Below are 13,971 nucleotides of genomic sequence, written 5' to 3'. Positions count from 1 at the left end.
ATCTAGCCAAGAGTTCTCCAGATGCCCATTAGAATAGTTTTGACTCCACCTATCCCTGGTTCTTCATCAGCAATTAAAATTCCCACTAGATTGATACGACATTCCAAATCAAGAAGATCGGCACTCTGTTCAAAATTAACAGCCATTGCCTCAATAATCCCCTCATCCTCAAAGGGGATCTCATCATGTGGGGTAGAAGAAGAAGCCATAAAGACAAAGGAAGTAAAAGAGATAGTGCTCTGAGAAATATAAACAACGCAAATCCTCTTAAATGTTCTTTTTTTAAAAGGGGTTTGGAACCTAGCCTAACTGGGGGGCTCAGCCTCACGCCTGGTTCCCTTTAAATGTTCTTCAAGCTTTTAATTTTAATTTCGTAAGTGTAAATTGTTAGTAGGGGCAACGCCACTTATGACGTTGCTAGCTAGAAAGATAAGTGGCAAACAGAGTGAAAATTGAATTCATTTAGGTGTTAAGTGTTTTTTTTTTTTTTTGGGATCAATTTAGGTGTTGAGTGTTGAGTGCTGATATCGGTATAATAAAAATTAAGCACGAGAATAATTAAACACCAAAATATATATCCAAATTTTCCCCTAAATTTAAGCCACTTTCACATATCAAAATTCCAGAATCCAGATCATGGTGCAACGCAACAAGGCTCCATTATGCTTGGTTGACTCGGTTTGTATTGCAGCTCTTGGCTACTGAGTATTGTAAGGTGGAGTTTTCCTATTTCTTTCCTATTTGTAGCACCAAAGAGACAAAAACATTATTTCGATTTTGATCAATGAGGCAAGAATTGCTACCATCAATATTTTTTAAACAAATTAATCTCCTATTGGATAGCGTGGCCCTACCACTTAGTGTTGCCTCATTTGGTGGAGAATCTATCACCAAATTTATCTGAAAATGAAACTCTAGCTAGGATACGTTCCTCTGTATAAACGACATGAACTTCTCTTGCCTCCTTCAGAATATCATATATATAGTAGTTTTGGGTAAGCATATTTTATAGAGGTTTTTCGAAGCAAACAAATAGTGTCTTTTCTCGCTCTTTTGTTTATAAACTATAGTTTTGGAAATATTCTAAAAGCTCATAATGAGATTCCTGGCTGTTGCTCTAATTTTGTTGATGATGAGCTCTGCATTTGCTGGCCGGCAACTTGATGATGATCGACATGGCAGCCGACAGCTAGTTCAGGAGACCAAGACCGTCAATCATGCTGGGGATCCTGGAACCAGTACGGGTAAACACGGTAGCATCCATGGAGCCAGTGTGAGTAACCACCATTACATCCCTAGGCAGGACTTTAACAGCAAGGGTGGCAGTGATGGTGGGAATGGCAGTGACTAAATTGTTCTCATATGTATAATTACATAATCGCGGTTACCAATGGTCTGGCATATTAGTAGCTGCCTGGGTTTGAGGCATATGGATTGTATTATAACACACATATATATATATATATATATATGGTAATGAACTTATGACTAAGGTATATTGATCAAACTAATTAGTCATAGTTTTTGGTATCAACAATTCTGTTTGATTACTAGTATTATCGAGTACTTAGCTTGTGTTCATGCCCTGCTTCTTTTGCTGGATACTTGGATTGCGCGGTTTGCTATCGTTTTGCTTGAAAGAGGAAATCAACTACTACTAATTAGCTTGTGTTCTTGCTCTGCTTCTTTTGCTAAATTGTTTGGCTTTCCTTTACAGTGGCTTGTTTCTTTTCCTTGTTCTTTAGTGTTTTTTCTTTATTGTCTCTAGACTCTAGGTTTGGTCATCCAGGGCTCTACCCTCCCCTTTTTGGTTAATTTACTCGTTTATATACCCTAGAAAAATGATATGGTAAAATAAACCAAATGCCTAACAAGATCAAACACCTTCACAGATAAAGGAATCGAGTTACAGTCCTTGCAAAAGGAAGCATTGATCAAGATAATTGCCCTCAATACCTTCCTTCATCGCTGGTGATATTTTGGATAACATTGCTGGCAGTCTGGCACTACTAGAAGTTTGTAGCGTCTATTTTTACTTAATTTTTTTTTCTTTTGTTTGGGCAAGGGCCCGGCCCCCATTGTACCCAAAAAAGAATACTTTCTAAGATGACCCCAACGGTCTTAAAATCAAAGTTGATACAAAACAAGCAACAGGGCAAAGGTAGTCACTCTAATAAAACTGGACGCTAAATCAATGGGAAACTGTTAATGCTCAGGATTCCAGAGTGTCGGATCCCGTTAACGCGGATAAGGGGTCCGGAGTCTCTGATAATCTGTTAGAGGTAAATGAGGCCGCCTCCTATTAAATTAAATACACCAGCGTCAAGAGAAGAGACCGCGGTTAGAATGCTTTGCTCCTCCGATGGTAAAATTAGTCAATGTATTTATGTTGACAGAGTAGCGGTAAATAAGTATTTAATACGTAATAAATTAAGAGATAGAATTAACTTTTTATAGGTGAGGTGATGGTTGATCTCAACCTTGTTTTTGATGTGAGACTGATGTGCTTCAGTCTACATTTCCAAACCCCTATGAGGTAGCGCGTCAGAGCATGTTTCAGCCTAAGGCTTGGCTCAAGCAAAAGTTGGGGCTTGCAGCGTCTCCGTAAGTTACACTTATTAGGTCATTCCGACAATGGGAGGCGGACTTCAGTCGCTGTTGACTATGACCTACGGTGTCATGTATGTGCAAAAACAAATATCAGGGACGAGATCTTGTACTCAAATCCAGACCTGAATTCTCTATTCCGTATACGACCTAAATCCCAAACACAGATTCAGATCTTACCCCGTGGGATTCCAAAACAAGCAAAAACACCGAGCCAACCCACAATCATCAAAACAATATCGACAATCAATAGTTGGGGGCAACGACAAACCAAAGGAATTCCAGCAACTTTTCCTGGCTTGCAACAACGTGCGTAGGATTCTTGGATCAATGAAAAAGTTTTCAGAATTAGCTCCGTTTATCACCACCGATACCATTCATTCTAATCTCCCCATTAAAGGATGAAGAACCTCAGTAAGAAGTTCAAACTATATTTCTGTCAATCACTGGATAGAAGGACAACATATCTCTATAATAACTTTGCGGAGACAAACAAAACAAATTACTTCGGGAAGTGTCAAAACCACCACCATTCCCATACAACCATAATAGACCAACGAAATAGAATATAAAATTCATATTATAGAATATGCTAAGAAAGTACAACATACCATTTCAGAGAATAGAACAAGCCTCAGAGACCTTGTATCTACCTAAAATATAAGTATAACTTAATCGACCTGGTTAATAACCAGGTAAACTAGAAGAGCAAACGAAATATGCAAAAACGAAAACAACAAAAATAACCCTGCACAACCTGGGCTAGGGCACAGAAAATGCCATGGCTCGAAACAATAACCAAGCCTTCTTCGCCCATTATGCTCTTGGTTCCCATCTTAGTTCACTCTGAGAAGACGTAGCTCAGAAAAGTAAATACCCTCACTACATTGTCTCATACATGCGTAGTAAGCAAGGTCAACAAATTAACAACTACAAAAGCTTATGACAAACTTATCAGCCGCTGCCGCATCCTTAATCACCTAATCCAGCCTTTGACTTTAGGTGGTTTTTAAATTGCATAATATCACCTTCCCACCGGGTCACAGCTTGATTTTCACATACCCAAATCTCATGAGCTACCTGGTTTATGAGCCTGAAATCGTGGCTAACAAGAACCAGACCCCCATCCCACTCATTCAACGCCTCAGCCAGTGAGTCAATTGTCTCAATATCCAAATGATTAGTTGGCTCATCCAACAGAAGCATCTGAGGCTGCCTAAACGCCAACCAAGCAAATATCACTCGGCTCCTCTGCCCATCTGATAAATTGCTCATTGGCATCACCTGTGCCTTGCCTGTAAGTCCAAATTTACCAATTGAAGCCCTCATCTTTTCTTCCTCATTTCCTGGGTACTCTTTGATCATAAACTGGAGGGCAGACAGCTCCATATCAAGCTTCTCAGTCAAGTGCTGATGGAATTGAGCGATTCTAAGGTGATTGTGCCTACGGACCATGCCATCAAGAGGAGTCAAATCCCCCGTCATCAGCTTCAGGAGAGTACTCTTTCCAGCTCCATTGGGCCCAACCAGAGCTACACGCGAATCCAAATCAACACCAAAGTCAATGTTCTTGTAGATCAGATTATCAGGAGTGTAACCAAATGAGACTTCAACGAACTGAAGTACAGGTGGAGGCAGCTTTCCCACATCAACAAAACGAAAGACTAAAACCTTGTCTCGGGCCACCTTTTCCGTAAGCCCACCACGCTCCATTTTAGCTAGAGTCTTCTCTTTGCTTTGTGCCTGGCGAGCTAGTTTTGCTGACCCGTGACCAAAACGAGCAATATACTCTTTCATGTTAGCAATCTGTTCTTGCTCCCACTTGTACTGTTTCATCTGATTTTCTTCCAGTTCTGAACGTGTCTGGACATATTGATCATAGTTTCCAGAGTAGATCTTCAGCTTCTTGCTCTGCATGTGAATGATATTTGTGCAAACACCATTTAGGAAATCCTGAGAATGTGAAACCACAACCAAGATGCGTTCAAATTTCTTCAGAGTCTCCTCCAACCACACACAAGCTTCAAGATCTGTCAACATACATGTAAAATTATTACTGTTTAAATCATCAAAATTTGTAGTCTTCACATAAACAGCAGAACTATGATGCACAACATGGATATATGAAATTTGCAGTCTTACAACAATATATATTATGGTCGTGACTTATTTATTTAGAATTCTGAATCCACCCAACCAAAAACTGTTGAAGATATGTATTAACTGACATTTTGAATCTTTTCTGTCATCTAGAAGATCACAGTTGCCAGGCACAAAAAAAAAGGTAGTATAAATGTTCTTGCATTCAATAGACAAAGTTTGTATAAAAGAAACGATCACCTAATAACTCCTGCAGAATTTTGGTCAAGTCAGTCCAACAAGAATGAACAAGCTCACATATAAAAACACAAAATAAAATCTACAATGTAAGACCTATAAAATAGAGAAGCAAGCAGTAACCAACTATAACAGATCAAAAAATTTCACACCATACAAAAGGAAAAGCAATCTGAAATGCTGAAATATAAAGCCAGAAAAACTAACCAAGATGATTGGTAGGCTCATCAAGTAACAGGATGGTTGGGTTAATAAATAGAGCACGTGCAAGCGCAATCCTCATCCTCCAACCACCAGAAAAATCTCGAGTTTTCTTTGCTTGCATCTGTTTGTCAAAACCAAGACCATATAGAATTTCAGCTGCACGCTTCTCTGCAGTTGCTGCATCCAGAGCTTCAAGGCGCTCATAAATGCGTTCAAGCTGCTCTCCACCTCCATCATCCTGAAAATCGCAAAGTCAATAAACAAAAGAGTAGACTCAAGTAGCAGGTGCATAACAAAAAGGTACTGTTTTTAATCACACTGAACAGCATTTTCTTATCATAATCATTCTACTTCAAGGACACCACTGTATTACAAAGTGAAAGGCTAGCTATTGTCTTGATAACAAATGCTGACACACTACTATTACAAAGTGAGATGCTAACTATTGACTTCAACTGCAAAAGCTTTCAAGTTTCCAACACAATTTGTCCGACTTCATGAATAGCTGTTTCATTCATTTTGGGAAAAAAATTTAGGACGAACAAAGAGCAATAAATGACTGAATTTTTATAAATAGAACTTCATTGCAAAACATTTTTTTCTTTCTTCAAAAATCTCCAATACCCCATTGACGATGAAGACACAATGCATTTCACCCAATGAAAATGGCTTTCCTACCTCACAAGTTCATGTGATAAAACACTAGTAATATATTCTGATGAAAGAAATGATATACTTCCACATCTAGGAAACTACTGAGTGATTTGAAGAATAAGTTGTATACTGAATTGGCAATGCAATCTAGTTACATTAGTTCAGAATGTCAGACCAAACACTAATTCACGACTCCATAAAAAAAAATTAATGTTACCTGAGCTGCCAATTCTTCAACTTCTTTCTCCAATCTAATCCTCTCCTCATCACAGCTAATGACAGCATCAAGTGAAGACATATCTGAAGCTTCAATTTCCCTGCTGAGATGATAGATATCCATGTGATCTGGAATAGGAAGCTCTCGGCACCCTATTGCAGTAAGGAGAGTAGATTTACCACACCCATTCAACCCAAGTAAACCATAGCGTCTGGAAAAATAACACAACAAATAAATTTTAATACAAAAAATATATACATATGTAGAAGAATATCATTCCAAGTGTGAATTGACAAAATAGCTGAAACTAACCTGCCATAATTAAGCTCCAGTTCAGAATCAACTATCAAATCGTGCCCATGAAAAGTAACTGATAGAGACTCGATCTGCAATGATCAGGTAAAAATCGGTTCAATTTTATGAGGAATCTTAATTGACTGCTATTACCAAGAATTTCAAAGGTGAAAACTAACTATAAACAAAGTTGAGGGCAACAAACTCAAAAGAGACTGACACAACTCCTAAAGGGTTTCTTGGAACAATAACAAACTACAAACCAAAAGTACGTAAAATCCAAATCAGAAGGTATTTTCCTTTAATAACAGTTTAAGGTTACATAGCTCACACATGCAATTAAGGTATTCAAAAACAATGAGCTGGTCTTAATTTCTTTGATCATGAAATACTAAATAAATTTCTTAACTGACACAATAAAATTGTCAATCAATCTAGATTTTCGACATTTCTTTCTTGCTCACTAGCACATAAATTACAAAATGATCACATAAAACCATATTCAGCGATTCACATAATGTTTCCAAACTTCACAAAACAAACAATACATTCCCTCCTCATTATGACTATAATCCCCCATCCCCCCTCATCATCTCTTATGCTCCATGTTCAAAACAGGTCAATTCCAACAAAATTGGATGTATATAAGAATCGAAAAATCATTTTTCCATCTACATAAACGCTTCTACGAGTTTATATATATGCAATTTTTTTTCTCACAAAAGTAATCGAACAATCATTTTTACATCTACATAAACGCATAGGAAAAACTAGGGCAAACAAAACATGGCAAGGTATACATACCCGGATGTCCCTGGAGAGAGGATGAGAGCAAAGCACGCCGGTGCAAGTCCGATCCGATATGTGCATCGCATTAACACCATTAGCGAGCTGGTCGACTCCATTCTGCGACTCTGACGCCGATTTCGAGGAAGCAGCCGCCGCTGCCTTTCCACCTCTCTTGGCCGCCGCCGCCGCCTTCTTCTGAGCCGCCTTCTTCTTGCTTGCGTCGGACACCATCTTATCACAAAATCAACCTGCAAAAAAGATTCCAAAATCCCAATCAAAAATCAAATCACATAACAAACGATACATACAAACATGAACGAACGAGATAAAAGAGATAAACGATTGGGCCGGGGCGGACCTTGCGAAGAAGAGAAGGCGATCGGAGAAGAGAGCGCGAGGGCGGTGGGACTCAGATCTGGGGGATCGGTGGTGGTTCTCTGAGTCGGTTAAGCAAAAACCCGAGAGGTTAGGTCGGGTTGGGGTTCGAGGTTTTTGGAACGGAAGGTGGGGGATTTGAGGGATTTATAATGTGAGTGGGTTAGGGTTGGGTCGTGGCCTGACACGTGTTCGGGATCTATCGGCAGTCCCAAACTATGGCTTTGGGTTACGTATTCAATTTGCTATTGATTTGTCTCCACGTGACACGGCAGCGTTTTGGGCTGACCCAAAACGCTGCGTTTCGGTTCAGCCCAAAACGCAGCGTTGCGGTCTCTTTGGCAGCATAAACACCCTTCTTCTTGCTTCTGTCTCTCTCGCTTCTACAAACTCAGCAGTCCGGTTATGTTTTTGGGTAAGCAATTTCATTTCTGTGTTCTGGTTTAAATTGAGGCTTTTGGGTTCGTTTTCATCCTTGAAAGTTTTGAACTTTGTTAAGAACATGGAGTAATCTAAGTTTCTCAGAATATTATTGGATTATGAATTTCAATTAGGTTGGGTAATGTATTCTTCAAGCTGTGTTTGTGGAGTAGTTTTCTCTTTGTTAAGGTAATTCTTTTTTTAACAGACATAAAATTTTGAACTTGGTGTGAGGTACATGGGACTTATGATCTGTTGAATATGATGAGCTGCAGCTGATGTTATATGTCGACATGCAACTGTTAATTTGAATTGTGGTAACCTAAAAGAAGTACATGTAAATGAACCAACCTGTAATGCACGATTGGAGTTGTATCAAATCATTAGTCTGAATTTTACTAACCTTTATGAAATCATTCAATGTAAGTGTAATTAGTGTTTACCTTTACATAACCTGAATTTAGATGACTCATACTGCCTGACGAATGAGGATTCCATACTATCACCTTATACATCTTCTCGTAAGTTGTTTTGTTTTAGTCTTGAGATTAAGGTTCATCCTTTTCTTTTTCTTTCTTTTTTTTTTTTTTTGGTTGAAGTAGATTAAACGTTGGTTGCCATCTCAGCTTAAGGTTGTGATTATAATTGTCCTTGCATTATTAAGCAGCTTACATAGCAGCGGAAACAGATTGGGAAATTTTAATTTCGGATTCAAATGAATGAGTTGAAAATCTGTTATTTTCATCCTTTAATTTTTTAGGTCCTGTGTGGTAACAAGTTTTTCTCTTTTTCTTGGGCTTTTAATTTTCATCTTTTACTTAAAGATAGAGGGAGAAAGGAGAAAGCATGGTCAAAGGAGAGAGAAATGATGAACGTATGAAAACTTCTCTTATGTATTTTGCTTCTATCTCTAACTGAAAAACAGTATCTAAATGGTCACCAAAAAAGCCCTTAGCTATTGTTGGACTAGCGGCAAATGTGCAATTTTTCTTTGGGGTGGGTTTTAGGTAGCTAAAACTGGAAGAAAATAAGAAAAAGATATGACAAGTAATACAGTCCAAAGGTCAAGTCTCCTTGCAATGTCAAATAGTTTATGTTTTTCCTCATATTAGGTACCTTTAGCCGATTACTTAACATTGTGAATTGTTGAGAAACATAACAGAAAATATGGGTCTGCACCTCTTTATTTATTGGCATCTGAACATATTTCTTACATTGGAAACAACCTCATCATGGTCGTACAGATCTATTCTATTCCTAATTTTTAGATGCATCTTATTGCCTTTCTCCATACTATAGCCAGACGGGGCATTCTTCACCTTTAATTTCAATGGGAGATGCATCTGTTTTTCCCCCTTTTGTTTACCCTCTCTGTGATATTGTCATAAGGTTTATTTGTACTGGTAGTTTCCACAGTTGTCATCTACTCCTTGTAGTATTAATTTGGTCTCAATGATTATGGTTAATGTAGTGAAGGATGTACCTGCCCTTGGCTATCCAGAATTTGGAATATAATAGGTTATTGTGTCCAAACTTAATAAGTTTGTGAAGCTATAATAAAGGTGAATCCTCAGTTGGGACAGAAACAGAGGAGTGTTTTGCTAGGATATGGACTGAACACACACACGCACACAGATATATATATATATATATATATATATATATATATATATATATGCTGTGCTGCCATGAGCTTATGATAAGTCTGTCTTATTGGCTGTGACTAGCATATAAAATGCAAGGGTGGAGATTCTAATATGCAGAAATAGTTGGGACATGCTGACTTGATAAGATAGTGTTATACCTGTACCTTCGTCATGGATTAGGGAGCTTTAGCAGACAGCATCTGTAGTAGTGACCAGGGCAATATTTTGAAGTGTTGAATAATCCAGATGGGAGTGTTTATTCCAATTTAATGAATTTATTGGTAAGGTGTAATATCCAATTGTTAAAAACCTGACTTCTTAATTGCTGCATTCTGTAGAGCAAACTGTGAAAGCATGACACTGCTACTTTAGTCATGCCGAGTTTTGTCATGTCTTACTAGACAGTTCTCTCTTTTCTTACAAAATGAAACTAGTTTAGTCAAGGTTCTTTTGATTCAGGTTGGATGCCTGTTCAACCTGGCTTATGTATACTTGTAATCAAAATTCAAATATACATGTAAATACTAAATACATACTGTACTTATTTTTATATTGATTTTGGAAGCCTTATCAAATCCAAACTAAGTTTAATATTTGGCATGTGCTATATTCTTGAATCAAGTTCGTTTTATTGAATGGTATTATGTTGACCTTATAAAGCAGTAGTCATGGACACATTGAAGAGGATGTACATGCATTTTGCAAAAAGGCATATGTAATTGTGTTCATTTTTCACACTGTCTTTGTCTTTTCTCTTTTAGATCACCCAAGATTTAAGAATGTTTAACTGTCTTTGATATAGTTCTACATGTTTGATAAAAAAAAGTATGTTAAAGTTGCCTCCAAGTTCATTGTGACTGGTCTCTTAACCACTTAAGCAAATGAGGTTAGACTTACCCTGTAGACAATGTTTAGTATAAGCTTACCACTAACCATGAGGAGAATTAAATGCCTGACTGTTGGTATTTGCAATTTCTTTCATTTGGTTCATATCTAATTGGCTTTTTGTTAAACACAAAACTCCAGGAGTGTCCAAGAATGAGTCTTATGAAGCGGTATGTGCTGCGGTTGTTCATATCATTGAAGTACATCACAGCAAACGTCGTTGACAGAAATAATGGCCGGATTGTTGTAACAGCATCTACAATTGAACATTCAGTTAAGGGCTCGCTCGAGTGTGGCCGCTCTTGCAACGCAAAGGCGGCAGCAGTTGTTGGAGAGGTGCTCGCTATGCGACTTAAGGTGGAAGGTCTTGACCAGGGACAGGGACGAGGGATTCATGTCAATGTTAATAATGAAGTTGAGAAGAAGGGTTTTAAGAACCGTACCAAGGTATGGGCTATTGTCAATGCTCTTAAAAACAATGGAGTTAAACTCATTCTTGATGATAATGATGAAAATAGTTCTCAGCCAAGTTAATTATAAGGAATCTCTTGTTTACCTTGTTTATGTTTTTAGTGTTGAATCATTATATGTGGTTTGTTAGTAGATAGCTTTATGCTGGTTATGAAATCCAGGAATTGATCAGTATATACCAGTTGAAACTTGTTTCTTTCACAGCTGTATCAATTGATCTTGAAAGATTTTCCTTTCAAATCACCGATTGGTCCTTCATTTTTCTGTTTTCTGCATTGATCTTTCCTATTTGCTCAAGATTGAAGTTGAGAAAAAGGATTTTCAGAATCCACACCAAGTTTGGACGGTAGCCAATGCATGCTTTACGAACAATAGAATTAAACTACCTTGTGTTGATTACGACAAAATAGCTCCCAGCCAAATTACTAAGTAGAATTCCCTTTTTTTCCTTCTTTTTGTCTATATGATTTAATATTTACACACTTTTGTTTGTAGAAGGATTTGAGCTGGTTATAGAATCCATGGATGGAGTGTGTACCAGTTGGAAGTTTTTCTACCATAACACCAGAACTTGATCTTGGAAGATTTTCCTTTCAAATCACAAACTGCTTAGCCATTTTTCAGATGCGCTTCTTTCGTTCATTGATATTTCCTACCGGTAATTGGTAACATCACAGTGTTACTCTTTCAAACTCTTTCACCCGCTCAGTCTAGTCTACCATAGGTTGAATTACCCAAATAATCAAAACATGGACAAGTTTAATTTGGAGGATGCATCTGAATGTCTGATTGATACGGGTCTTGGGACGGAAATTTTTGGTTAGCAAAAGTGAACTGGAGATCAGAAAGTGTAGGAAACAGAGTGAGAGACTGGAAGTGGGGAAGTTTGAAATGGAGGTTTAGTTACTTTATTAACCTTAGTGTTAACATGTATAATCAAAATCTCCACATGTCAAAACAAGCATTCTTGACCTTTCTTCAGCTAGGGTCGATAGAACTTAGAAGGGTGATCTCTTTAATATTGTAGATGACTTCCCTAAGAAACAGCCACCCTTTCGACCCATAACCAATTGCGGAGAGACTAGTGAAGTGGGATTTGTTAATCTAAAGTAAAGAGGTGAAAGTGCTCATAGTCTGATTACAGTTGGGTTAAAGTAAGTGCCTCTGTGGTGTTAAAGTTATCAGCAAACCCAGTGGTATTTTGAAATTCACAAGAGGGGTCATACTATTGAATCAGGATAAATTTTAATTGAAGTTAGTTTCTCCGCCAAATTTAGTCTTATGCAGTTCCATGAAGTTTCCTCTATCATGAAGCTTTCTGTTGCTAGTGAGTTGGTTCTGGGAATATATTGATGCTCTTGCCATGCTCATTTGAACAAAATAGTTAAAACTAGTGAAAATATGTCTAATTATAAGTTCTCCTGGTTTCCTTCATTGTATCTATATGTTGAATGTGATTTGTTAGTAGAAGCCTTATAAAAGGTTGATAAACCAGATCAACCACGGTTTTAGAATCACATTCCACAATAAGATCTGACATTCTCACCGGAAGCCCCTACTAATCCATGAAATAATCCCCAGAACTCTGCCAGTCCGCCTCAGTACTCGCGAATGCAAATATTCAAAACCGAGCTTTTATGCCAAACACTAATATGTCCCCTGATTATACCACCAACTCCAGTAACACTTTTCTGAAGATCTGCGACTGTCATAAGTGTTCAGTTGAAAATAATGGACAAGAGGATTAATCCATTGGCAGAAGTATGAGTGTTAAGTGTTAACCTTCAACCAATCATTAACACTACAACGGGGCCATAGGGGATGAAAAACGAAATGGCCTGGTAATAATAGAAAGAAGCACAAAGGAGCAGCTCCATTTGATTGTGAATTCTGTTCCCAGATTAGAGTATAACTGATCCTCAAATACCAAGGAAAAAGAGCTAGTAATGGAGAAGTCATTATTGAAGACGGAACCAGATTCTCACAGATACCTCATATCTGCAGAAAAGATGATCATATCAATTCTAAATGCAGATGACATCTGGGACAGATTAGTTTAGAAGAAAGATTTCTTCGACGTCCCAGGACATTTGTGAGAATTTTACCACGAAACCAAGCCCCATCAAATTGTCCAACCAGAACGAATGGAAGAGCCAGATCCCTTGAGACTGTTAGGTAATATGAAATCAAAAACGTGAAAGCTGGTCTTGTGGATTTGATGTCAAAATGTACCGCAAGTGTTTTTGATATTTAACTTTTGATATTAAATTCAACAATAAGTGACCATAAATTTCTCGATCACCAAATATACACCATAAATTTCTCTTCCTTGACTTGTATTCGATCATTAGTCGCTGTTGTGATATTTAGCACTAGCAGGCCCCACCCACTATGTGTGTAGAGATAAGTTAAATAGTGGAAAAACTTCCTGTACAACTGCTACATTTTCTGCTTTTTTTTTGTTTCTATTTTACAATTTATCATATTATCTTTATTGATTAATTATATTTCATAGTTTTTTAATATATAAAGGTTAAATTAATAAAAAAATTCTATTTTAGAGAGCAAACTCTCTTCTCTTAATAATAATATAGATAGATTAAGACCAGTGTAATCGGTTAGAGGTACATAACTTCCTTAAGAAGTAGTCAATAGCAATTTGAATATATAACCTCCCACCCTCCCTAAGAAGCAGCTACCAGTTTGTACCCGTCTCCGATCTCAGAGGCCTTTGGTTGTTTCTGACCTATTTTATATGAAAATGAGATTTGTTACTGTCGAGTAAATAGGTGAAATTGTCAACAAAATCAATAATCACAGTTATGTTAACCTTGTGCCCGAAGTTCATCTTCCTTGTTTTGTAAGAGTTCCCATTTCCAGTGAGTGGGGTTTGTGGAGCCGACTAATACCAACTTGTACGAGTTTGACTGTCGGTTCCATGATTGATTACTATCGTACCATGTTTGAATTTTGTGTCCATTCGTATCTACGTATCAGATTAACAGTATATTATTTGATTCAGTGCCATAGATTTTCGTTTTTGTAAACTTTTGTTCAGTGTTACAGACAAAA

General features: G+C 37.6%; 2 protein-coding genes across 4 annotated transcripts; one reads left to right on the top strand and one right to left on the bottom strand.

Annotated features, from left to right (window-relative positions):
- Positions 1–3,156: 3,156 nt before the first annotated feature.
- On the bottom strand, positions 3,157–7,622 carry LOC112201920 (ABC transporter F family member 1). Its single transcript, XM_024342840.2, has 6 exons — positions 7,461–7,622; positions 7,118–7,350; positions 6,332–6,405; positions 6,020–6,230; positions 5,152–5,386; positions 3,157–4,637 (listed from the first exon to the last, which is right to left on the bottom strand). Exons 2-6 carry the CDS (start codon positions 7,331–7,333, stop codon positions 3,580–3,582), a joined length of 1,794 nt encoding a protein of 597 aa, XP_024198608.1. The 5' UTR covers positions 7,334–7,350; positions 7,461–7,622; the 3' UTR covers positions 3,157–3,579.
- A 139-nt stretch (positions 7,623–7,761) lies between these two features.
- LOC112201334 lies at positions 7,762–11,142 on the top strand. Of its 3 annotated transcripts, none has more exons than XM_024342216.2 (2): positions 7,762–7,892; positions 10,570–11,142. In XM_024342216.2, the coding sequence occupies exon 2, from the start codon at positions 10,582–10,584 to the stop codon at positions 10,960–10,962; it is 381 nt and encodes a 126-aa protein (XP_024197984.1). In that variant the 5' UTR covers positions 7,762–7,892; positions 10,570–10,581; the 3' UTR covers positions 10,963–11,142. The 3 variants fall into 3 exon arrangements, with proteins under 3 accessions (XP_024197984.1, XP_040375575.1, XP_040375574.1); XM_040519641.1 differs by lacking the exon at positions 7,762–7,892 and adding an exon at positions 7,986–8,086; XM_040519640.1 differs by lacking the exon at positions 7,762–7,892 and adding an exon at positions 9,602–9,812 and having other exon boundaries at positions 10,567–11,142.
- Positions 11,143–13,971: the final 2,829 nt, after the last annotated feature.

This window comes from Rosa chinensis, chromosome 5 (assembly GCF_002994745.2).
Source record: "Rosa chinensis cultivar Old Blush chromosome 5, RchiOBHm-V2, whole genome shotgun sequence".
Classification (NCBI taxonomy): Eukaryota; Viridiplantae; Streptophyta; class Magnoliopsida; order Rosales; family Rosaceae; genus Rosa; species Rosa chinensis.
Note: the sequence above shows the minus strand (reverse complement) of the source record. Positions and strands in the feature narration are given on the sequence as shown.

Bases quoted from the DNA above. Each gene is read 5' to 3' on its own strand.
- LOC112201920 (XM_024342840.2), bottom strand. From the start codon at position 7,333: ATGGTGTCCGACGCAAGCAAGAAGAAGGCGGCTCAGAAGAAGGCGGCG. The intron at 6,231-6,331 runs GTTAGTTTCAGC...TTATTTTTCCAG, and splicing joins CTGGAGCTTAATTATGGCAG to ACGCTATGGTTTACTTGGGT. The intron at 5,387-6,019 runs GTAACATTAATT...TGCGATTTTCAG, and splicing joins TTGAAGAATTGGCAGCTCAG to GATGATGGAGGTGGAGAGCA.
- LOC112201334 (XM_024342216.2), top strand. From the start codon at position 10,582: ATGAGTCTTATGAAGCGGTATGTGCTGCGGTTGTTCATATCATTGAAG.